The sequence below is a fragment of the Cheilinus undulatus genome, linkage group 6, assembly GCF_018320785.1.
Source record: "Cheilinus undulatus linkage group 6, ASM1832078v1, whole genome shotgun sequence".
Taxonomy (NCBI): Eukaryota; Metazoa; Chordata; class Actinopteri; order Labriformes; family Labridae; genus Cheilinus; species Cheilinus undulatus.
In genome coordinates, this window is record NC_054870.1 from 26,805,133 (window position 1) to 26,832,396 (window position 27,264).

The 27,264-nt window shown below is 37.2% G+C and overlaps 1 protein-coding gene across 1 annotated transcript in view; it reads left to right on the forward strand.

Annotated features, from left to right (window-relative positions):
• The first annotated feature begins 3,650 nt into the window (after positions 1 to 3,650).
• The window catches only part of kcnh1a (potassium voltage-gated channel, subfamily H (eag-related), member 1a), a 60,081-nt gene continuing 36,467 nt past the window's right edge, over positions 3,651 to 27,264 (forward strand). The window contains exons 1-7 of the mRNA XM_041789714.1: positions 3,651 to 3,723; positions 8,993 to 9,019; positions 11,797 to 11,920; positions 18,011 to 18,117; positions 18,487 to 18,615; positions 21,497 to 21,615; positions 23,695 to 24,087. Of these exons, the coding sequence (XP_041645648.1) occupies positions 3,651 to 3,723; positions 8,993 to 9,019; positions 11,797 to 11,920; positions 18,011 to 18,117; positions 18,487 to 18,615; positions 21,497 to 21,615; positions 23,695 to 24,087 (972 nt within the window). The remainder of the gene's footprint in view (positions 3,724 to 8,992; positions 9,020 to 11,796; positions 11,921 to 18,010; positions 18,118 to 18,486; positions 18,616 to 21,496; positions 21,616 to 23,694; positions 24,088 to 27,264) is intronic.

The following is a 27,264-nucleotide window of genomic DNA, read 5'->3' on the forward strand; positions in this document are numbered from 1 at the left end:
GCCAAATACTCTTGAAGTTAGGAAAAGCAGGAATTTATAGAGTTCAAGGTTCTTAAAAATCATCTCACTTCATTGATGGTTTCATTAGATTTTATTTACCACGGTAGGGAGCCTTGTGTTTCTGATAAAGCCTTTATCATGTGTTTGTGTTTGCACAAGACTTGTGTTTCAGTGTTTCTGACAGTATCTTGTGTATCAAGAATATGCAGCTCTGGAGACACAGATATGGGCCATGTTCAGGACTTTGACCCTTACGTGCAAGATACTCTATTGATGAAGTATGATAACATTTATTGCGATTTTTTTAATTGCTCTTATCATCCTGACACTAATGCGTATCCGGAAGGCGGTCCTTATGATTCTTTTCTTACCTTATAAGGGCAGATCAAAGCTGGTAATCTAAAGCTAGGAAATATTTATATACTGAAAGAAAGCAAACCTTGAATCCTTGGTTCTCAGCCCTTCAAAGGAGCTGTGTAAATCTTCCATCAGCATTTCATACATCAACATTTTCCGCTTGTTAATTACCTGCTATGCTCAAAGGATTTTATTTTTAGTTGTATCCTTAGATCATATAAGTAAACTTTGTAACTTCCATGAATTTATTGACTACATTCACAACACGCAATAATTTCTAGCATTAACTTTTATATCTACTTAAAGTTGCATCATAATGTGGTATATATTACAAATTAAAATATTTCATGTAAAAGCCTAATAGAGAAATAATTGGGGGTGATATTAAGGCATGACCCATTGTGTGCTCTCTCAAAAGACACCAGATCTCATCTACCTGTATTATTTTAATTGGGTGAGCAAAAGTAACAATATTCAGTTCTTCTCTTCGGCATATAGAGTCCTGCCAGTTACCATGGTAGCCATCCAGTCTGTTTTACACCTGCGACAGCAGGTTAACCCAGTGAGAAACCCTCCACACTGACCATCATGTTGTCTGTCTGAGTATGTTTTGATAGGAATGTGTTCTCCAGAGGCTTTATTTGAGGCCCGTAAAAGTATGGGCACTATATGGTCCAAAAATAATTGAACAGGATTAACAAGCATGGTGGGGAAGAAGCAGTCTTCTCCTGTTAGAGTTGCAGGGAAAAATCCCCACGGCTCAAATTTTCTGCTCCTCTGGGATCCACACTTTAAGAACCTGACTGTAAGCGATTAGTCCATGAAAAACTAACTAACCAGAAGACTCCAGGGTCAACAGCAGCTTTCTCAACTACTAAGAAATCTTAAAATAAGATTGTGAAGTGGGTCATCTCATCTCAGTACATAAGTACTCTAAAAAATAAAGATGTCTGCAAACACAAGTAAAATCACATGAAGAAAAAATGACTCTTCAATGAACAAATTGTAACTCATTCAGTTTCATTTTCATGTTTTACTAATAAAAATAGCAAGATTGAGAGGTTAAAAAAGGACCAAAAATAATGGCAGTTCTGCTTACTGATAGTCCTATATGTTCTGGTGTCCATACATCTATTTTCTATACTGCTTGTCTCGTTTGGGGTCAGGGGTTGGCTGGAGCCCATTCCAGCTGTCATTGGGCAAGAGGCGGGGTACACCCTGGACTGGTCACCAGTCACTCGCAGGGCTTATGTTCTGATGTTCTATAGTTTATTTACATCCACTGTTATTCCTCATGCTACAACATGTAAGCACTTTTTGTGCAGTAGATAGAGGACTTTTCAAAAATAGATTTGAAATCCAGAAGAATATATGAAAAAGCAGAAAAGATGTATATTTATTAAGGCCTGTCAGCATTAATGTATTAATTGTAATGCAGTTAATGCATTAATCACACTTTGGTTGAGCCACTGTAAAGTCTCCCTGCAACCACAGTGATGTAAAAGAATACATCACTGCTCCTTAATGTGTTGTTTCACTTATAAAAAAGGTCTCAGAAAGCTGAGCAGACAAGTCAGAAGTCCTGTACACCATGTGTTCTACATTTCACTGTTTGAATCACTTTCTTATTTTCCTGTTTCTGGGGTTATTAATGCCACCTTCTTTTTCAAACTACCCTAGGACCCTTATTTTCTTTCAAAATACAAACAGGTCTGTATCCAAACAAGAAGTTGAGTTGTGAGGGGGTTTGAAACAGACTAAAATCAATGCATGTGCCTTTTTATGAGCAATAAAAAGCAAACATAAATGATAAGACTTTTTGTAAATGACTAATTTCTGTTACTGTTACAACAGGGTAGATGTCAGACATGACAACTTATACCATTCTGAAGACATTTTGAACTTTTTAAAATCCCAAATATTCACAAGAAGTGAATCAGAGTCAGCTTTTTTGGCCAAGTATGCTTACACAACAAGGAATTTGACTCTGCTTAGCTATGCTCTCAAGGGAAATAAGCATTAAGAAAAATAAAGTATTAAAAAATGAACAAAAATCTAAAAAGGAAATAAAACAAAAAAACAAAGAAATGAGTCAAATATGTACACGCTCTTGGTAGGTATTTTTTCTAGTATATACAAGTCTGTGTGCATTGATAGGATGGTTGCCAGATATATAAAGGATGCAAGAATGCTGACTAGACAAGAGCAGAAGTATAAATGATGCAAGGGTGTGGGCAGAATAACATGAACATGTGGTTGATAAGATAAAAGATAGTTTAATTAGTGCAAATATGCATATGCAGGATGTTTAACATGAAGCAGGGTTAATGCATTTGTTAAATTAAAGTTCTATTTTTATCAGTGACTGACTTTTGAGTAGCCATCAGAGCTACAGCCTGGGGGAGGAGGCTGCTTCTGAGTCTGACTGTTTTGTATGCAGTCAGTGCCCTGTAACGCCTACCACATACATCTGACACAGCTAACTTATTTTAAATTACAAAATACTGTGTTCACATGTGTGCTATTATTGTAGAAAGGGAAAAGATACATTTAAATGAGCTTTAAATTAAATCACATTGCCATACCTTGAAGATATGGGGTCTAGCCCAAACCCTGAGAACAGCCCCATGGAATTAGCCAATCATTGGCAACTTATACACACCTGAGAGTTTAACTGTCCCAAAAAGTCCCAGAGAAGGACCACTGGCTCAAACAGCAAGGTCTAGGCCCCCATGCACCAAATGTCATCAAATCAAGAAAATTATATAGATCCTATTAATAGCTGCTAAAATTAAACAATAAATTGGTGGATTACTTTGTGGTAAAATGGTATGTAATGAAAAACTATATGTGACAAAATTGATATTGCACTCATAGCAAGTATACATTTATTCAGTAAGATACACCTGTTGTAGAGTTTAACATGATTGTAACTGCTGCAAAAAAGACATTTTTTCATGCACCGCTGTTCTAGACTTTTAGTGCATGTGTTCGTCCAGCAGGTGTCGCCCCAGCTCCTGCCATAGTGTAGCTGCAGATTAAGGGGCCCCTCCTGTGCGGTTTGCTCAGGCGTTGTTTTCGTCTCGTGGACGTTGAGGTGCGTGTCTCACCGAAGAGGCGCCAACGCACCGCACCGAGCATAGCTGAGGAGACACGAAGCTAATGAGAGAGCAGACAGACGCTGCTCCTCTCCCTGAGATCCACGCAGCGTGTCAGAGCCGGGGAGACCATGAAGAGCAGCGGCAGACAGAGGGGGAAACACTCACCTGCGGACGCCTGAGTGAAGCGGCAGGATGGCGGGGGGCCGGAGGGGACTTGTGGCCCCTCAGAATACTTTTTTGGAGAATATTGTCAGACGGTCGAACGGTAAGGATGAGATTTATGATGATTACTTTAAATGATATGTGAACATTAAAAATACATCTCATGCTTTCTACTCAAACCGTACAACTAATTAACAAATGAAAGAATGAAAGACATAAGAAGATATCACGCACTAAAAAGTTTTTTTTACTATTATTATTTTTTTTAGATTATAGAGAAATGTTGCACATTTTAAAAAAGTGGATTAGCAACACTTTTGGGTTTAACTCTCAAAATTTCCCCGTGTTAAAGCCTTAATTTCTGACTGAATGAACTGAAGCCTCTGTTTCTTGTAGGAGTGTATCCTACAGAAAAACAGCAGGTTCATTCCTACAACAGATTACATAAGGCTATATGCCTTAACGGCAGAATATAAAGCTAAATCGCATAAATCTCTGTATTTGGGAAATGTACATTAATTAGGCTATTCAATAATAATATAGTCATTCCCCTATAATCTACAGATTGGTTTGAAATAATCATCAATCTTATTGGCTTATGCAGAAATATTATACAAAAGCATTGAACAAGACTTGACAAGGAAGATCTATTTTTAACCAATGTAATAAAACTATTCATGCAGTTGTTATTTTCTGTTCTTTCTTTTTGTTTAACTGAGAGGCCTCTTAAACATCATTAAGCTAATTTTTTGTATTCATTAGATATTTAGCACACTGAAACAACCATCAGTTGAATTAAATGTTAGCTTGCAATTGTAAAAAGGGATAAAAATGGTAAAGGACTTTATCCAACCTTTGACAGAAATTATGAGCACACATACCAGACATCTAAACAAAACACAATAGATACCACAAAACTGTTGATATTCCCTTCAGTTGTCTGATGTTTTGATTGTGTTTCCTCTGATAACATAAGATCATCCTTTGACCAATTAGAACAGAGAAAGCCGTTTGCATGTAAACACAATGAAAACTGAAAATGTACCAAACTCCGAGAGAGTTATTTTTGGATATTTGGGTGTCAGTGTTACTTGTCGATTCTGCAGTATTAGATCCAATTGAAAGTGACAAGAAGGACTGGATATTTATCACAAGAGACAGCTAACTATACAGTTGAACCAGCAGCTCCTTGTGTGCTAGTGTGAGCATCTCGAACCACATCCAGGGACAATGTGTAGTGATTACCAGCTAATTGGCTGGTCTAAGCTTAAATGACTTCTTTCCTCTTAAATGGGTTTTGGTTAAAGTTAGCTCCTTTTATGATTTTTGGTCTTCAACCGCAGAAGTGCATTATGTGTGTCTTTGTGTGCACTCCAAGAGCCTCACAGTCAGCCTGCTCTAGTTGAACACAGCTACATTAAAATGTGTTGTGACAGAAGGGAACTACTTGTTCAAAAAGGATGAACGCGTCTCTCCAGGATGAGCTTTTTAGAAGAACAGTGCAGAGACTGGATCCCTATTGTTAATTATGTTTTGTTTTTCTAAATCACCCGTTAAAGGAAAAACCCATGCATATGTTATGATAACAAGCTTGAGCAGTGTGTGGATTAGTGTGTAGCAAATCTCTTCAAACCTAGTAACAAAGAGTCAGGGCTTAAATCTGCAGGACACCACTGAGAAACACTGAAGTGACGCGTGGGAGCCACAGTGGTGGGTGGGTGATCACACACGATGCGATACTCTTTAGTGGAGTCATTCATTTTTAAATATCTAACTTTGTGATGCATTTTGATCACAATTGTCAAGATTAACTTCACTTTTCTTCCAAAGTCATCAATATTAATCCTCTGGAGATGAAGAGATATCTCTAAGAGTTCTTTCAGTGATAATAATTTCCGTATTTCATCTGAACGTAGTAAATAATATAATAAAATAACAAAGTTGGATAGTACAGGGAATCTGGAATAAGACAACCTACATAAAATGTGACCACTGTGCCAACATTGGCTACATTACATACAGGTGGTCCTGATTTTTGTATTTAACCTGTAGGGACCCCTCAAATCCTCAGAGTGAAATACTGAGTGCCAAAAATTTGACTCATTATATTAAATGTAGCTATCCTGTAAAGCCTAAATGTTGCGTGGTAAGAGGAAGACAAGACAAATATGAAATGGTTAATTTGGGAGTGAATAAACTGCTAGCATTAATCACATACCACCCCTATGGAGTATTTTAATGCACTGTTAGCCTCTGCTGTCTGCTACACCAGGCCTGGGCGATATTGCCTAAAAATCACATCACAGTATTTTGCTCGCCTTTGACGATAACGGTATTATATCACGGTATTACAAAATTAAAAAGAGATAATGCTTTTTAATCCAAATTCAAGTGTTATTAACCCCCTTCTCCCCTTAAAACAAACCTTTGATGGCATACTCAATTTATCTCTAAGTATAGGAACACAGAAAACATGTTTTATTTTTTAAGTCTCTCTAGGTTTACTTCTAACTGCACTCCAAGTTTCGCATTTCATCTCTAACCTGATGAGGTGTGTTAAGCTGCTAATGAGTTGAACACGTTTCCTAGTGAAGGCATTCACAATAAAAGCGTTTCAGAAAAATAACAGCCGCAGACTTTTATTTTGAAGAGCTTGATGGAAGTATTGTGTTTAGCATTGAGTTAGCTTAGCTTTGGCAGCCGTACCGGGGAATATGGCTAGTTTACAGCAGCTTTTCTGACCTCGTTTAACATCGCAGCCTGGAGCTTTGACTCACTGTGGACTTAGAAAAGAAAGTCATAAGTTAAAATAGACTTTTAAACGGTTGTTTATGCCGTTGTAAGAGGAGGAGCTGCAGCCCTGGCCTCTGCGACCAGCCAAAGCAGCACTTAGCTTGTGTCAAAGCGCTAGGCAGACTGACAGAGACAGCACACTGACTTAGCTGCGGTACAGCCGTCAGACTTTGTGAGGAAAAAACACGTGTTTTTGCCTGCTAACTCACACTGAGGCAGATACAATGTCATCATTAACAAGCGTTATCGCAAATTGGTCAGTAGCGTCCAAATCTCTACCGTAGGCCAAATTTATATCATTTATACCATCTACCGCATATACCACGCACCCCGATGCTACACTACTACAAATGCTGAAAAGCTAAAGTCATGAAATTTGAAATATCTTATAGAGCAGTGGTTCTCAACTGGCCTAGCCTCACCACCACTTCCTGAATGAGCAATCTTGACCCAAATTTCTGATCATTTTCAACAAATCAAATTTAACAAGAATATCAATGTTTGTATCTTATTTGGAAAAAAATGTGACTGAACAAAAGGAAATGACAAGCACTTCATTATAGAAACTCTGAGCTAATAAGCATGCATACATTGCTTTTTCTCCCATTTCCCATGATAAGGTGTAAATTTAGGTTATGCCACATTCTGAGAAACTAAGACATCAAGTTAAGAGAAGCAGTTTTGTTTTCCTCAGAAAAGGAGTTAACCAGGTTAAGAACTTACAAAAACGACAACAATTTATTTTATATATTATTTATTAATTACTTATTATCATGGAATAACAGTCAAATAAAATGCATGGATGTACAGTCGCTAGAAAAAGTATGTGAACCCTTTGGGATTTCTTGGATTTCTGCATAAATTGGTCATCAGATGTAAAATATAATGCTGATACCGATAATTGGCCTAATGCCAAATATCAGAATCAATAATCAGCCACACCAATACTCAGTCAATCCCTAGTAACAAAGACGTGTGACTTTACCATGACATATTGTCACCCGTAAAGGTGATATGAAAAAAAGTTAAAAAAAAAAAAAAAAAGATTTTCTGACAAGGTTTTGTGTTTTCCAGTAAAAATTAAAAAATCCCATGGATGGGATTGCTGGAGCAAAACCAATTAAAGACTTCATCGTATTTAAATAAACCCACATCAGATTCATGCACAACTTGTAAGAGATGACATGGTTCCCCAACAAGCAATTTTGGGCTTGGACCAGCATCGTTAGTGGGTCTAATTAATTAAAAGCAAAGAACACATTATAGGAATCATGACTTAGCCTGGATAGCGGATTGGATGCACAAACAATCAACAGTATTGGCAATTATGGAGGTCTTACCTCTCTGATTGCACTCAAGACACACAGAAAAAGGAGCATTTGAGGCTGTTGACTGGTCCAACATTGTTGTCTACTATTTTCAATTTCCAAATACAGTTGAGTGAAAAATGTAACTTGCACAAGCAGTTAATTTTGGCAGCTATTTTGAATTTACTTTAGATTAAAATGCCTTTTAGTTGGTCACATTTAAGTAATTTTCACTCTAGTCTAGTTTTAGGTGACTAAAACTCAAAACCATTTCAGGCCAGTTTTAGCAGATAAAAGTCCTAACTTTTAAGTCAAGATATTTATTTACTTTGAACTGATTTTCTAGCCATATCATAATATTTATACAAATATAAGATCCTCACATCCACTGATCCACTATAAATACTATAACTGCTTGAAAATATACTGAAGATAAAGCTGATGTACCTCTTCCCAGTCCTTTTTGTTTTGACAGATTATATCATAGATTTTTAACTTCCTAAGTCAAGCACTAACATTTTAGTCTTATTTTAGGTCCCCTGATGAAAACATATATATTTTAATTAGAGTTTTATCAAAGACATATTCTTAGCTAGAATTATTCTCGTCTTCCTCATTGAAATAAAGGTTAGTTGATGGACATTTGTAGTCGTATTTTTAGTCAACGAACTCCACAATGCTCATTAGCGGCTCTATACTTAGCAGCTAATCTTTGATGCTAACAGGGCTCTGGAAGGTGATACTTTGGAGCTACTTCTTCTTTTTCTACCTAATTTCTTCTTCCTACTCTTTGGTCATAAATAGCAACCCACTTGTAAAGCCTTGTTGGTTTAATTTAGTAATCCAATTAAAAGTTTAGTCTAAATTTTTGCTTTCTGCTCAATACCAAAGAGGTAGTTTTTTGCAGCATATATTTAGCATATGCTAAACAATTAGCTGCTGTGTCTAGTCGTGTATCTGTTAGTTGTTTCTAATTTTGTTTGGTTGAAGAATTAATAGGTGCAGCTTTTGTCAATAGGAAAAGTAACACTCTTTTTTCATAACATTTAATTTAGGCTTTTATTTATTTGTACATGTTGGCTGCTTCATTAATGCTATTTTAGCCGATAGCATTCATGCAGGTTAGATTACACAGTCAGTATTGTCACATTCACCACGTATTGAAGCCTCTTGGTTCTCTTTTGCTTGACACTTCCCATCTTATTTTCTGATTTTAAAAGATGTCTCTCACTGTAATATGTTAACTTTCTTTCCTTTTTTTAATAATTTCAGTTTGGACACTGTCACATAGACAGACAGGTACTACAAAGTTTAGTTTGATGTGCTGCTCATGTTTTCGCTACTATTTGTAATGTATTACTAAATGTTCTATACCAAATGTTGTTAATTTACAAAGTTACACTTAAATAATTTGACTTGATTAAAATGTGGGTGAGAAATTGCTGCAACTCAGCAAATTCAGGATTAGTAACAATGATAACGTTTTGGACGTAAATCTTTACTAACTCACAAGATGAACATTTGTCTGATCATTGTAAAATAACACGTTGGCATGGAACGTCTTGTGCATTTTATTCTGTCAGTTCTCTCATGCTTTCAGTTGTCATTTCAGTGTCTTTTATTTTGGTGTGATCAAAGAGGTGTTTATATGTGTGTGGGTGTGAGTGTATGTGTTCATGTATAAAAATAGCATTTCTGTATGAGTTTTGTGCCAGATTTTTTGTTTCTTCTGCTCTTTCGCCCCTGTGTCGTCACATTGTGACACCTTTAATTTCATCTGGATTTGTTTTACTTTCTTGTATGTGATTAAATTTGTACAAAGCATTCTGAAGTTTAAGATATCTTAGTTCTTAAGATAAGATAAAATAAGATAAGATATTCCTTTATTAGTCTCACAAGAGGAAATTCCAATTTCTTCTTGCTCCTAAATATCAATATTTTTTACTTTCAAATTAATTAAACTCAAATCTCAATATGTTATTATGCAATTAACTAATCAAATCCAATTTGAGTGTGACATATTTGTAATTCAGAGAACATCTGTGGTAAATGTAAATTGCCTGCATATTTTTAAGCTTACATCATATTCATCAGACCAGTAATTGTAATCTATGTCCAAGCCTTTGACAAGTATGGTGGCCATGAGGGTCTCAAACGAATGCATATCCAAAACAATTTGCATGTACAGAAAGACAAAAGCAATGCAGCTGAAACATGAATGAAAACAGCCACAACACAAATGCAAATAGCCACAGTAAGTGCCCATCTGACTTAAACAGTGGGAACTTGGGTTTGTCCTTCACCCCAAACGTGGAAAATGGATGGGTGGATGGAACTTGAATTGCATCGTGTTGCGCTTAATGCTCAGTATAACACTTTACATCACAGTGTTACAAACTGAGAAAGGTAATTTGTTACACAACTGTACCACCTATTGAGGAAAGAAAGGCATTGGAGTACTCTTGCGTTATTAAGAATTAAACCCCAATGGTTGGGTTCTTCAGTAATAACAGCATGCAACCTTTTACATTTGCTTTTCAAAGTATGAACTCTACTGTCATTCTACACTCTGCAACCTGATAACATCACTAACAAAGTATAAACCTTAACAGCTCTTTCATATACTCAGAATGTGATACCAAACTGGGCAGAGGCATGCCATATTACGCAGACTGTATGTTATACTGTTTTCCTCACTGGAATGGCTGCACAGATTTTGAATTTTTGACTTTGAACATATAAAGGATAATTCCAGTTTAATGCCAGCATCTCTTCAATAAGCAAGCAACGTGCATACTCTAACACTGCTGTGTTTACCTTTAGCTGGCATGCAGCTACGTGCCAACAGGGAGGAGAGAAACAGAAACAGTGTTGATGCATTCGTTTGAGACCTCAGAGTCACCATAGAAATATCTTTTGAAGGTAGCATTTTCTATTACACATCAACTGTTTTCAGCTTTACGTAATGGCAATAAAAGTGTGTAGGCATTAATCATGATGTGTTGAAAGTTTAAAATGCTGCCATAGCAAAAGACGCCTTAATTACTGTACATGAGAGTCAGCTGTTATTAAGGTTTATTAACATTATGACCATTGATAATTTTGCTTGGAGGTCCTGCTAACATTTGAATATGGAAATGAAGCCATATGAGAATTAATGAACTCTTTTACTGTGACATTTAAAAATGATGACAGCACATATTAACATTTGTAGACTGTGCTTGCCACTTTATCTTAATAATCACTGGTTATACATTACACTTTTAAATAACCAGCACCTCTGAAACAGCGTATTACTTCACAATAGTAATGCATTTAAATGCGTATATTTAGGCTTTTATTTTACTCTAAAAAAGATTTTATGGTTTGCTGACATCCATCCTTTGAGAAGTGTGTAATGGGCTGAAGACCATCATGGACACTAATGAAAATCTTTTAAGTGTCTGAAGTGCCTCCTAAAGGCAACATTACTCATTTTTTAATGAAAGAACAGACATTAGAAGCTGGATTCTCAGTTTTAAACCAGATAATTGTTTAAAAATGAATCAGTAACTACATAATGAGACTTTCAGGTTATGTTGCCATGGGGAGGGGATAACCCCTATTATGCAATCATTCATTATGTCACTAATTGCTCCCTGATATTTGAAATGGCCAACCCAAAACCGGCCAAATTTAAATGCAGAAGCAATTTAATTCTAAAGATTTTGTCTTTTCTGAGCTGTAAACCAGTAAGTATTAGTGTTGACACATCTATATTCCACAAAAAATTTGGAAGTGACATTTTGTTTAACCTGCAGTATTTGCATAATAAAGTATTTTTTTAGGTTTAGCAATTTAAATCTTATTTAATATTATTCAAATACACTTTCCCCATTATTTGCTTCATAGTTGTCTTTTATTATCCTAGTAGTTAAAATGTCTTCTTTAAATACAGTGTCATTAAATCTTTGATCAGATGCAATTAGAGTAAACCTTTTCACAACAAATAATTTACTTGTTGTATACTGTTAGTAGGAAACTCTTTAACCCCTCCAGTTATGTGCCCCTTTTCTGTGCTGTTTACTTTCAAATAGACACCAACTTCGTCCTGGGAAACGCTCAGATAGTGGACTGGCCAATCGTCTACAGCAATGACGGTTTCTGCAAGTTGTCCGGGTACCACAGGGCTGAGGTGATGCAGAAAAGCAGCACCTGCAGGTAGGCAACAGAGGAGTTTGTAGTAGTATTGATGGGTTTGTATTAAAGAGGAAAGCTGTTTGTTTCACATAAATAGTTTCACATATTTAGTGTAGAAACTTTGTTGTTGACTTAAAGTCAAAGTTAAATTGCCTTTGTAGTGGTCCTTTGAGGTGTGTTCCAACTTTGACTCTACACCAAGTTTAGAGGTTATTATCAGAGAGAAACTAGAAGTTAAATTTTCTGTTTATTTTTAGTCTTCCTCATTTACATACTGGAGAAAACTGTTTAAAAACTATAAAAAAAACACTGAACAGCAGCACTATTGGTTAGTGGTTATACAAATGTTGTACTAACTACTAAGTGTACAAACATAATTTTGTGAAAAATAAGATCTTGTATATTCACTTAAAAACTGATGTATCCAAAGAAAACTGCAGTACTGAATGTTTGATACCTCACTGGGGGTTGCACCTGATTACTTTAACAGCAGGGCTCTCTGCAGACCCCATATAAGCCCCAACAGGAAGTGACATCAACAGCAACACAGCCTTGTTTTCTTTGCCTTTACCAGCTTACAAACTTTGTTCTTATATATTATTTAGATGTAGCTTTATAAACCACTGTAAAATATAGGGTATAAGATACACTTTAAAGAATCAGTCTGCATGGTTGACTTGTGGAGGCGAATCGTAATGGGGTAGGGATTTCTTCATTGAGCACTGATACTTTCTGTAGGGAGCTTCACTAGCAAGGGCCACACCATCAACCAGAATGGGATTTGATTTGATTCATTTATTTATTAGATATTGGAACGATTCTCTTGAGAGATTAATGTGAAACATTTGCTAACATGAGTTTGGAGAAACTTAGGTGGTCCACTGTTGCTCATGGGCACGACAAACCCCCTTTAGGCCCCTACGATTAGAGGGAAAGAGAAAAGAGTGGGAGGGAGGGTTGTGGAATATGAGAATGAAAGGGGAGGTGATGGTCAGGTTTTGATTTATAGAAACTCATTATTTTTTCAGAACCTACTTCTTGTTTTTAAGGGCTGCATACTATGAGCAGTGCTTTTATGGTATGGCTTCCTGGTAAATGGTGGGCTTAGAGTAAATCTACACCAGACATCACAGCTACTCAAACAAAGACAAGAAAATATGACAAGTGGTATCATGCCTTTGGCTTCACCTTTTTCCCCCATTTACCTGCTTATGTTTTTAAGTGTTTAACAGTATATGTTAATGTGTTGATGTGTTTGGTGAGACATGGGGGCATGGAAATATTTTCATTTGCCGAAGGGGAGCCCAGCAGAAAGAGCGTGGGAACCATTACATTAGGTCATAATCTAAAGTGTTGAGTAAAAACCTTTGTATAGTGCTGGTTTGATTAAAGACAAAAATGACCAGCAGAGGTGGGCGCGTCTTGCAGGCTGTAGGTTATTTCTTCACAACAATCAATGTAGGCTGAGAGTTAAACTGCCAAACAAGTGAGTAACATGATTGTAAAGTCTTCATGGCTGATACAGATAGTATTAGCAGAAATACACAACTACATAGAATCTACATGTTGTGGACTTTGCTAAACCCAAGAGTAATCATCGTGCAGGAAGACAGTGGAATATAATCCTTTCTACCAAAGTCAGCACAAACTCAGGAAGTCAGGATTCTCTACAGGATGGCGGGACTTAAAGTTAATGTTGAAAGGAAAAAATGGATCTCAGTTTTATAGTTCTCAGGGGCCTTTCTTGTAACTAAAACTTCACTGTGAGCAGCCCCTGAATCAACTTGTGCCCTCCAGACTGGCATCAATATCTCAAGTCATTATCAGATTTTATCCTGCAGGGTTAAAGAGAATATGAATACTTCTTAGATGAGACTCATAATTTAAGACAGTTATTTTTATCAGATAGATTTGACACAAATCAGTGATGTAATCAGGTTGTAACAGCTGAAAGTGCTTCCATTTCACTGACTACAGCAGTGAAACTTTACACAGTTTGCCTGAGGTTCTGTCTTTACAACTGTTCACATAAAGAGACAAACCACACTCCTTAAATGAGAGTCATTCTTATTCCAAAGAATAGGTTTTAGACTTGTGCCTTTCTTGCCTGTAATCAGCATATCTGTAACCACTATATTAATAGGATGACATGGAAACAGTTGGTGCTGCCAGATTTGAAAGCCGTGGGAGATTTCGTCTGTTGTGGGAGATGGTGTCTGTCACAGCCAGCACTGCGGCCATTACTGATTTAGACCCTCGGGTCTCCAAGCATAAGCTTCAGAACACTTGCCAATACAAATATTGAACAGAGTGTGTGAAGATTTGCTTTAGGTTTATTTTTAGGGAGCTAAATAGATTAGATTAAAGGGTTTTTGAAGAGAAAGGAAATCAGACCTTCAATATTCTCATTGTAATTGAGATCCATGTTAAAGTATAAATGCAACCATAAATGTCACAATTAATGTGAAATGAAAACAAGCTAACAAGCCTTTTGAAGTCTTTCTGGAGCTGTTTGTCAAAATAGAAACTGTATTAGACAAGAAATGCACAGACAATTATCACAAATCAGAAGAGCTAGATCGACTTATTGTGAAATAAAGTGTTAATGAAGTATCATAACAGGTTTGTTTTTAATGATTATACTTGTGCACCTAATGGATAGAGTACAAAGTTTTTTGTCATCAGAGTTGAGAGTTCAATAATTTCCTTATTTAAAGTGAAGCACACTTCCAGAAGATGTATAAACTTCACCTATTAGCTGTAACCTTCGGTGCTGAAAAAGCTGTAGTTGGTTGTCACGAGATCTTGTCCATATGTAGGCAGTTATTTTTAGAAAGTGAACTGTTTCGGTTGCTTTTGGCCTTTCATGCATATACAAACTTCATTTAGGTCATAAAAGAATGCACTTTTTTGAACATTCCTCCCAGGGCAAAGCACTTTAGCACCTCTGTTTGCATTCTTGTGTAAGAAGGGTCTGGCTACAGACCGTATTCTGACTGACTGCCACACTCACAGACCGTTAATATGAGACACCATATATCTTGAAAAAGAAGTGCCATTATGGTACAAAATGTTTCCGATTATAGTCTTTTTTTAATCAACTTTATTCATAAACAAAGTCTAGCAGTCACAGCCATGAAATAACCACATTAATGATTGCTCATTGATAAAGAAAGATCAGCATTCCAATCCGAGATTAAATTATGTTAAGACCAACTTCAGGAATAGTTAATTGAACAGTGCCTCACTCTAGCTTCATTAACTTAAGCTAATATAGCTACGCTAGTAATAAAATTAACATTGGTACATAAACAAGTGTTGATAAGTTAGCTTGAGCAATGTACGCTTTAGCAAACCTAGCCAAAGGTAAGCTAAGGTAGTTACATACTGTATATAATGTACCTACCTGGCTTCTTTAGATGCTTTGTGAGCTTAGCATTAGCTTTGTAGCTACATAGCTCTGTTATCCATAGCTACACTAGCTTTAGCAACGTGAGCTTTAGCTAAAGCTAACTTAGCTACTCAGATAACATAGCTACGTAGATATAAAGCTAATGTAGCTGCTTTGTAAGCTTAGTTTTAGCTCTGTTAGGTATGTAGCTCCATTAACTATGTAGCTCTGTTATGTTAGCTACATAACTTACTCAGCTAGTGGAGCTAAATAAACTACATTTTCTACATTAAAATGGTTTCATAGAGGACATGCTTTTTCCTGTTAGCAGACTGTTTATTTAGCTGTATTAAACGTTTTGTATTCAGGTTTCTTAAGTCAGGTTTTTAGCTTTTAACTTTTGTTATCCTACCCTTTACCTTGACCCTTACTCTAACCCTAACAGATGTTTAATCTGATTTTATTTTGAATGTTTTTTGAAAGCCAGACTGTCCTGTGTGTAAGTGAAGCAGAGTCTACAGGTATCTGTAGTTAGACTTTAAAGATAATTGTGTAATGCAGTGTAGAGATTTAGTTCATGTCATTTTGCAGTTTTAGTGGGGGGTAATGACAGCCTAGAAGAAGACAGACAGCTGAGCTGCTATTATTACTATTCTTGTTTTCAGATGGCACTCCCTTCCCGTTGGCATCATACAGCCCACCAAAAAGCCCTAACTAAAGCTGTTTTCAATAAATGCACTCTTTTCCAATAAATAAATAGAGAAAGCCTGCTCTTGAAAATTTTTAAAGTCGTTGTTTCACATGTCCCTCACAGCATGAAGTTGACCATGCTGGACAGGAGAGGGGCCTCAGGACGCAAGACATACAAAAGAAACTGCTTTCAAAATGTCTACAAGATATCCAAGGTGGTTGGCAGAGCTTTCAAATGAACAGTTTTTCTGCTTGTACATCAATGTTTGGTTTTGCTTTTTTTAAAAATTGGATATATCTACTGAATCAACTGAAGAGTGGAGAGAGAAAAGAGATACATGCATAAAGGTTGCACAGGTTGTGTGCTGTCAATATCATCAACCTCGGCTGCTTGCCTGCAGTGAATCTTACCCAGAGCCTTTTCACATCAGCCCACTCCAACGTCACATGAAAATTTTATGAGAGGAATGGTTGGAAAAATTGTCAGGTAAAGTTGAGGTGAAAATTCAGCTGTTTGCATTTATATATGCCACTATATATGCCAGTTTTGATATCTGTGTCACACCATGAATTTATAACTCTAGAATCACCTAATCAGAAGTGGGGATCATTTTAATGCAGATAAATTTTGTGTAGTCTGAAGCTGTATTTGTCAAGTTTAGATTTACCAAGTTTGCTGCATGGTCGGGTAGTCCAACCAAATTGAATCCATTATTTCTTTTAAAATAGCTTTTGTCCAGTGCTAACATCATAACTACACACTCTGTTTGAATGACTTTGGGTTAATATATTAGATAAAGATTTGTTTTTGACATAAAATGTGTAAGATTTCATCTTTAAGTGTAAGACTCTATTATTCGATAAAACGCAGCATACGTCTGCTTGTTTATGGTAGTTCATTTTGTTAGATGTCACTGCAGTCTTTTATTATTCTTCAAATATTCTTTCTTACCCTTAACCATTTAATTCTTTTTTTGTGTCAAAAACATCTTCTTGAGTGCGATTATGAGCCCATAAAACATTCAAATCATGTAGACGTTTGATGTTTTTTAGGACAACTCAAACATAAAATATATACTAATTTCCCAAGAGAGTAAATGTCTCATATCTGAGCCACTTCTCCTTCAGATTTGTGTGGATCAAAGATGTTTTTTCCATCTAAACGGCTCTTGCTGTGTTCCTTGTCTCTTTAATTATGCATATGTGTTCTCTTCTATACTGGATCTTGTAAACATTCAGTGACAAACCTATGGGAATTTTTCCACACATGACAAGAAATCATTTGATGAATCGTTTTTCTTTGAAGAGAGACACATTCCTCGCAGCTCAGAGGAGAAGGGAGCGAGTTCAGTCCTCGGAGTTATTACATGAAGCTCTGGTCTAAAAAGTCTCCACGGTGTGAGAACGTAGTCTCATTAAATTTAGCCTTCCTTTTGTATTTCATAACAAACTGTGAGTTATATTTAGATCATGCCTGAACAGGCTGGCAGCGAGGGTGGCATTAACTAGCAAAGTGAGATGAATGTCTCTGCTGCGCGGTTAAATGCGCTCATGGATGTTTGACCCATCCTCAGGTTTAATTTGTTTTTGTGAGGTGCTTTGCATTTGGCCAATTAGACACCAGGCTGCATTAATCTTTTTTATGCTTTCAGGATACATTTCAGTGAGCTTTAATCTGCTTCTACTCTATATTTAACACCGCCTAATTCTGCTGTGACACTCTCTGGAGGTCTCTTAGTAGTTGTCATTTACTGGCCTGCATAGTTTAGGTTCAACTCTTGATAAATTACATTTAACTTTTCTGAGGTTTTTTAGATGAATAAAACTGGATCTAAAATATAGTGGAAAAGTCATGAACGCAGGAAGGAAAATACCACAATGAAACTAGGGAGTACTTTCCAGCTAACATATGAAGATAGAAACACATTCTAGCTTTCCTCTCCATTATCTTAACGCAAGAATGAGCATGCATGTCCAATGTGCCTCGGCCGATTAAATATTCAAACTGTTCTTCTCTCTTTGTTTTCCAGCTTCATGTATGGGGAACTCACAGACAAGGACACAACGGAAAAAGTACGGCTAACGTTCGAGAATTATGAGATGAACTCGTTTGAAATCCTTATGTACAAGAAAAACAGTAAGTGTTCAGTACTGTAAGTGAGATAGAGGAGAAAAATGTAAAGTTCTTCTCTCTTGAAATGCAAATGTATTCAGAGGATGTAACATACAGGCGAGTTCAAAGGCAGCCCAGAACATTTCTACCTCTGTAGAAACGTGCTAATTGGTTGAGAATCGGGCCGGAGAAACCTGTCCCAGAAAATACAGTGTGTGGTGTTGTGTTTGTTGCCACTTGCAGGTGTAACCTTCCCCTGCCTGCAGCTGTTCAGAAAGTCAAAAACAATTCAATTTGCACTCTTGTAATCAAGATTTCTGTGCACTTGCTATTATCTCTGAAAAATAACTGGATGATTCAGCAAGAATGTGTTGTTATTTTTAATACTTTCAGGAACGCCGGTGTGGTTTTTTGTGAAGATTGCTCCGATAAGAAATGAACAAGAGAAAGTGGTCCTGTTCCTCTGCACATTCAGTGACATCACAGCCTTCAAACAGCCCATTGAAGATGACTCCTCCAAAGGTCAGAGTCATCACATTAAGTTTGTTTAACTTTGTGTTTTGTTCCAAAGAGGTATGTCTTGCCGAAACTTTGCTTGGGAGTAATCTCCATTTAAGAATGACTACAAGAGGCACAGATGGTTGAGCAGTTAGGTCACACTCCATGTGTGAGTCTGGCCTGTCATCAATGTTTCTGACTCTTTCTACTGTCCTGTCGCTCTATAACTGTGAGGCACATTGTGTTGCCCTGTGTATGAAATGTGCTATGTAAATAAAGTTTAATTTGATTTGATTTGATATAATACAGACATTAAAAGAGCCAAAATAAATCTTAAGCTCTTTTATGTTTGTTGTATAAGCATGTACAATAAGTTCATTCATCATTTAACAGCATGGCTAATTCTCCAATATCTCATTTAGATTGAATCTCAAATATTGTTACTAAGGCTTAATGCTGTTTTCCAATTTAACATGTAAAAATCTGACTTATCTTTTTATGTCAATTGGTCAGCAACTGAGTATTCAATAGATCCTGAAAACACCTTGACCCATCAGGCCATATACAGGTGCATTTCAAAAAATTAGAATATAATGAAAAAGTTCAATACTTTTTGTCACTCTTTTCTGAAAGTGAAACCCATATATTATATGGACTTTATTACACATAGAGTGAAATATTTCAAGCCTTTATTTCTTGAAATGTTGATGATTATGGCTTACAGATAGGAAAACCCAAAATTGAGTGTCTCCAAAAATTAGAATATTACATAAGATCAATAAAAAAGGATATTTTAAACAGAAATGTCAGGCTTCTGAAAAGTATGTTGACTTCTATGCACTCAATACTTGGTTGGGCCTCCTTTTGCATGAATTACTGCATCAATGCGGTGTGGCATGGAGGCGATCAGCCTGTGGCACTGCTCAGGTGTAACTGAAGCCCAGGTTGCTTTGATAGCGGCCTTCAGGTCATCTGCATTGTTGGGTCTGGTGTCTCTCATCTTCCTCTTGACAATACCCCATAGATTCTCTACGGGGTTCAGTTCAGGCCAGTTTGCTGGCCAATCAAGCACAGTAACACCATGGTCATTGAACCAGCTTTTGGTACCTTTGGCAGTGTGGGCAGGTGCCGAGTCCTGCTGGAAAATGAAATCAGCATCTCCATAAAGCTTGTCAGCAGAAGGAAGCATGAAGTGCTCTAAAAATTCCTGGTAGATGGCTGCGTTGACTGTGGACTTCAGAAAATACAGTGGACCAACACCAGCAGATGCCATGGCAGCCCAAATCATCACTGACCATGGCAACTTCACACTGGACTTCAAGCAGCATGGATTCTGTGCCTCTCCACTCTTCTAGGTCCGAGTATTGAAGGCATAGAAATCAAAATACTTTTCAGAAGCCTGACATTTCTGTGTAAAACATCCTTTTTTAATTGATCTTATATAATATTCTAATTTTTGGAGACACTGAATTTTGGGTTTTCTTATCTGTAAGCCATAATCATCAACATTTCAAGAAATAAAGGCTTGAAATATTTCACTCTATGTGTAACAAGTCTATACAATATATGGGTTTCACTTTCAGAAAAGAGCGACAAAAAATATTGAACTTTTTCATGATATTCTATTTTTTTGAGATGCACCTGTATGAAGAAAAGATAGATATTTATTAACCCATTTGATAACAACAGCTAACTGTACATTGTAAGACCAAAGAGTAAAAGGTTGTAAAAAAAAACAATGAGTTGCGTTAACTAAAAGAATCCAACATAGCTATTATATAAAAAATAGCTGAAAAATAGCTCAGCTTTATTTTTCAGAGTTTATATAAAACATTTTTAGTTTTACATTAACAGTACTCAATCACTGTAAGTATATTTGTCATTGTATTCCAATTTACAAAGCCTCAACAAGTTAGACTCACTACAACCTTAATGGACATCTTATTTCAAAGTTTTATTCAACATGTAGTCTCCAGTTAATTTAGAACTGTTTGTCAAACATCTGATGACCAGCTTTTCAAACATGTCCTTTACTTAAAAGTGTTTACGTAGTTTCAACAAAAATTATTTCTTAACTTGTTCGGTTTAACAGTGTAGCATTCACTGACTTCTCAGCTTACATTACTGTTTGATAGTAACTAATGGTAGGAAACACGTCATATCTAATGTTGCTGTTAGCATGGAGTGAAATGTTTAATCAAGCTTTATGCCTTAGTTAGTATTTGATGACTTATTTGATATATTTTACCCTAAATATGGTGCTCATGTCTTTTACTTTGTAACATTTTTGTTGTTGATCATCTTGAAGCCATACACTTTTAGCAATTTTCCCACTCCCTTAGATTACGAGTTTTCAAAGCCAGAGAAATACTTCATTTTTATAGTTATAACCATCTATGTCAGCTCTGCTCACACTGACTGTAGACATAATTGTTCATGCTTACAACAGTGCTGAAAAAGAAATGTTTAAATTTAGAATCCAATATCAGTCCATTTTGATTAGACCTTTTTTTCCTTCCCTAACAGTACCTTATTGGAGATGATTTAAGAGTTGAAGATTTGTTTTACTGCATTTGCTCATGTGTTGGGCGTTGTACCAACACTGACAATCTTCAAGGTTCCCCTTGTACTGAAAGAGTAGCCTCTCTAAAGCAGGAGCAAAGGAGCTTTTGTTGCTCGTAACGCCTGAGTTATAATTTTATGTTTTATAAGCTCAATTATCAAGTGCTTTAAACTTGTCCAGTACCATAAAAATATGTTTTAGACCTGGATTTAGTAAATCTTTTCACAATTCCCTTAGCTTCACAAACATTCTGTTGCCTCAGGAAAAATCCAGCATTAGAAAACATTGTAGAAAATCATCCTGGTAAGGTTTTGGCTGACTGACTGTGTTTCTAATCCTCAGGTTGGGGAAAGTTTGCTCGACTGACTCGAGCTCTAACAAGCAGCAGAGGCGTCTTACAGCAGCTACAGCCCACAGTGCACAAAGGAGAGAACGTCCACAAGCACTCCCGCTTAGCTGAGGTACGGAGGGAAAGCAGCGTGCCAGAGACTTCATTTTTCTTTCTTTTGCTGTGAGGCAGACAACTGTGCAGTGCAAACCAGAGCTCCAGTTTGATTGGTACTCTTATATTGGCTTTCTCATCCAGCCTCAGACTACTGATTTCTAAAGACTTTTTTTTTTACAGTAAACCCACAATAATAACTTCAGTACTCATGGTCTTCTTGTCAATAATTGTCATTTTCTTCTGTGTTGAAGCAGTCCGCCATACATTTGGCCATGTCATGATGGCTTAGGTTAAGTCTTTTTCAACCAATCAGAGGCTGTGTGTTTTTGAAGTATGTCAGCTCTGATATCAAAGATTCACCATTATTTACGAGAGTGATCCCAACCTCTTGATCAGTCCTTCCATACTGATGCAGCACGTCAAACTTAAGGATTCATTTATTAATATCTGTCTTTCAGACGTGTTAATATATAAAACTACATAGTTACCTAAACAAGAACATCAATATAATTGCACCATGCACTGGTTTTAGTTGTCCTGTTAAAAAGAAGGCTCACTACATCACTTTTAGGCGTTTTTTTATCCCTAAGTAGAAGGTAAAGCAAGGGCAACCCCAGAATATACAGTGCCTATAAAAAGGATTCATTCCCTGGGATGTTTTATCCTTTTATTGATTTCATGAATCAGTCATGGCCAATATAATTTGGCTTTTTTTTTAACTCTAATATCAAAGTGATTGCAGATGTCTACAAAGTAATGTCAAACAAAAAAAGTAGTGTAAAATAAGTGACTGCATGAATATCCACCCCCTTTAAAGTGACTGACCAAATTCAACAGAGGTCTGGCCAATTGTGCTAGTAATCTCACAATTAGTGAAATGGCCCAGCCAGCATGTCCATTTGGGCTCCATATGGGTTATATGCAGGCTACAATATTGGTCCCATGGGTTCCATCACGGCCCCACCTGTGATTGCCCATTTGAACTGCAAGTATGGATCAGCCAACAAGAGACCCATATAGGCCCCATCTAGAGATGCTTGCAATTGCCCATGTTTACTACAAGTAGGATTCATCTTGGATCCCTAAATTGGGGCCTACAGGACTCAAATGGGCTAATCCACACTTGCACTTCACATGGGCAATCATAGGTGGGGCCACCATGGAACCCACGGACAGACCTACATGGGACCCTGTAGCCTACATTTAACCCATGTGGGGCCCACGAGGACATGCTGGCTGAGGGGGATCACCTAAATACAGCGATTGGTCTCAAGGGATTGTAGTATAAAGACACCTGTGTCTGGAAGGTCCAGTAACTAACCATTATTCCTAGCTAACATTACACCATGAAGACAAAAGAACACTTCAAGTAACTCAGAGAAAAGGTTATTGAAAAGTAAAGTCAGGGGATGGAGACAAAAAGAATCCAAGGCACCAAACTTCCCCAGGGTTCAGTCCTGGAGGACACTCTTATTCAGTCTGCAAGAGAACTAGGACTTGGTAAAAGATTTTATTTTCCACCAAGACAATAACCCAAAGCACACAGTGAAAGCCACACAGAAATGGTTTAAAGACTACAAGGTGAATGTTCTAGAGTGACCAAGTCAAAGCCCAGACCTCAATCCAAAAGAGATTTTGTGGCTGGACTTGAAAAGAGCTGTTCACATCTGATCCCTGTGCAACTGGACAGAACTTGAGCAGTTTTGTTAAGAAGAATGGGGTAAAATTGCAGTGTCCATATGTGCAAGACCTATCCACACAGACTCAGTGCTGAGATTGCAGCCAAAGGTGCATCTACTAAATACTGACATGAGGGGATGAATACTTATGCAGACACTTGCTAAGCATTACATGTTTCTATTTAATTAATATTACTTTGTAGAAATCTTTTTTCACTTTGACATTAAAGAGGTTCTTTTTTGGCAAAAAAAGCCAAATTATGTTGACCATGATTAATTTATAAAATCAATAAAAAAGATAAAACATTAAAGGGGGTGAATAGTTTTTATTGGCACTGTATGTGTTTGGTCTGCTACATCTTCTCCAGCATATGATTCAGTATTTTTCTGACTGTGTCTCTCCTTGTTTTTGGCAGGTTCTGCAGCTGGGCTCAGATATCCTACCTCAGTACAAGCAGGAGACCCCCAAAACCCCTCCTCACATCATCCTCCACTACTGCCTCTTCAAGACCACGTGGGACTGGGTCATCCTCATCCTCACCTTCTACACAGCCATCATGGTCCCCTACAACGTCTCCTTCAAGACCAAGCAGAACAACGTGACCTGGCTGGTGGTGGACAGCATCGTGGATGTCATTTTCTTGGTGGATATTGTTTTAAACTTTCACACCACTTTTGTTGGACCCGCCGGTGAGGTCATCTCAGATCCCAAGCTGATTCGGATGAACTACCTTAAGACCTGGTTTGTTATCGACCTGCTGTCCTGCCTGCCATATGATGTCATCAACGCCTTTGAGAATGTGGATGAGGTGAGAGCACTGGGTCTGGGTTCGTGTTGGAAAAAGAAGAAGGGGTGTCAAAATATAAAGCTTGGATATGATACAAGTAAAAATCTACTGATACCTGCTTCAATATTAGAGGAACAAAAATGTAAGTCTTAGACACCCCATACTGGCTAATTTCATGTCTTCAATTATAAAAACTTCTTTCTTAGACCTCTACCTTATCAAAAAAGATTTAGTACTTAAAGATTTGGTACTTTTTCACTGTTAAAATAGCAGATACTCAATCGTTTTTACAGGTGGTATTGGAAATGTATCAAAACTTTTGGAAATGATCTTTGATTAACAGACATTCAGCAGCAAATCTGTTAATTTTTTAATGTAGCCTTCAAACCAAACATCTGCAAGTTCCACCTTCAAAATTAAGAGGATTTTCTCTCTCGAAAACAAATATCTAAAAGCTTTGTATGCAGGTTTTTGTCTCTAAATTAGTTGAAACCCTTGTGGTAATAAGTTCTTAGGAGCTTGACAGATAATGAGCCTTTCCAGCCAGACCTTGAAACACATTTTATAACCCCCCCTGCATCCATCCTGTGTACTAGTTTTTGTTTTTTGTTTTTTGTTTTTTTTTATATGGTGACTGTATAAGAAAGAGGCAGCATAATAATATGCTTGTTTGTGAATTCATAAATGTTGGCCCATAATGAGGCAGTGTTTGCTGGAGAGCTATCACAGGATCTCCACATAATTGGCACATTTTAATTGGGGGAAGGAGTGTTGCATTATTAAACCGAGGCACTCTGCAGTCCTCTGCTTTGTCACTGATGCCTTAAAACCATTAACACCTTATGACAACTGACTGAAACACTGAATCATGGGAAAACCGTCTGTGATTCAAACTAAGGTGAACCGTGTTTTGGGTTGGTTTTACCGTCTCCTTATTAGAAATGTGAATAAATTAGGCTTTTTGGTGTTCTCTAAGCTTTTCTGTTTATTTACATCTCCTTGGGGAGGTTGTTTATTTTTAGTTCACACACGTCTCACCCTTTTTTATATCATTGAGGGGGAAAATAACTCAGAAGAGTGCTTACTCATTAAAATATTCTGTGTTTACTTATAGAATCTGTCAGCTGATGCCTATCTTTAGCCTTGCTGAATGAAAACATATCTTTGGTGCTTCTGTATCAGGTCTAAACATTTAAGTATATGGAGCTTTTTCCACTGACACGCACGTACATAAATTGAATGGAGCCTCGGGATCCTACACTTGCCAGATTTCATTATAATAATGCATCTTTGTGTGAATTTGTGTTAGCCTGTGTGTGCTTAAATGTGTCATGCCTCATGATGTGTGTGGGTGTGTGTGTGTGTGTGTGTGTGTGTTACTGCAACAGCGTAGTTGTGTGAAATGCTGCGGTAGCATTTAACGGCCCGGTGTGTCACACTGAGAGCTCTGAGGGAGCTGTCGGCTAGCGCATACAGTACAAGTGACTGTAAAATGCTGTGGTAATGCTAAAAAAGAGGATTGTTGTTAGGCTCAGAGCTCTAAGTTATAGTGCAGGTCAAGCATTTTGGCCTTTTCTAGTTTTTCAGGGCTTCAGCATCCTAAATGCTGACAAGTTCAGATGGCCAGGGCACACACAATCAGGGGTCAGCAAAAGGGAAAAACAACAGCCTTTAGGGATTTAAGGTTAGCTATGTTGTTATCTGATCCTTTACTGGTAAAAACAGTAAAACACTTTAAGTTATTTAAGTATGTGTTGTTATTTAAAAAAGTGTGTTGTTTCTTCTTGAAGATGTTTGTTCATCATGCTGACCACAGACTGTTGCCACGTCTGAAAACAAATAAGTATATAAATTATCAAATATTGACACATGCTTTTAGGTCCACTTTTGATAGGCCCCCAGCAAATTCTGGGGGCCTATCAAATGGTGCTAGGTGGCACAAGGTGCTATCATGCTAATTCTCTAAACAAACATTTTTACAAGAAGAATTTAATGATCTTTTTATTTAATATGTGACTAAACTAAGATGATACTGTAAATGGTAAACATATTGGCAACCAAAATTCTAGCAATACTTGATTAAAGAGGGGGTATTTTTAAAACATAAATATAAAGTCACAATGTTGGGTGTCCATACTTCAAACCGCAAGATAAACGTATGTGGCAGAAATCTTGGTATTAGAGTTTAAACTGATGAAAACGGTTCATTGGGATCTCTCCGAGATCTTCCCGAATGAGATTTCAATGGAGCGAACAGGGAGAGAACTGATGAGGTCATCGCAATAAGATTTCCTGACTGGTTCATGGTTCGTCCATGCTGCCGGCAAAGCAGAACAGACCACCCCCACAAGGCCTTTTAGCCATTTAGCCATTTAGTAACACAGTAACACTTACCAAACAGATACGTTCTGCTCTATCCTTCGCTGCTGCTGCTGGTTTTCTTCCCCCTCTCTCTCCAAACTATCAGCGTCAGACTCCTGGTCTAACACGTACGGACGTATATCAAAATTCGCCATATTTTACTCAGTCGGACCAGTTCATTCAAAGTTTACAAATACTTGCATAGCAAATTAGCCACATTGGAGGGGGCAGGCACAAAACAGAGGGATGTCTTATAGGAATGGGCAGTAATAAGGTAATACCATATACCGGGGTATTAATAAGTAGCCACGGTATTGCTTCAGTTACTGTCATTAAGACAGTGCCATGTAATAATTGCTTTTTAAATAATTGCCTTTAAATATTTGTCCCCCTCCACCAGCAGCACCACTGCCAGTGTGTGAAGATGTTTTGTGATGATAAATGAAATCCTGCTTATGATTTCATTTCAATATGGCAAATAATGAAGGCGATAAGAGCTATACCGGCATATTTAAACTTGTGCGCTGCACGCAATGGCCTGGCTCCCTTGCATAGCACTGGGCTGGCACAGTGGTGTGCTCCTCTCTAAAGTTAAAGTGTTCAAGTGCTCTGCTAGCTGTAATGTGATCCATAGTATCGTTAGTTTAAAAAACACGCTAATTCTTCTTTCTGTGTGTTGATCAGTGATGAAAAATGTTAACGTTTAGGCTGTTAATAACCACAGGTGCTGTGTGCTGCAGCCGCAAAGTCGAGCATAATTATCCCATCAACAGATTTTAAAAACGTCTGAACTCTTCTTAAGTCCTGAAATGTAGATAAAGTTTAGCAATATTTGTA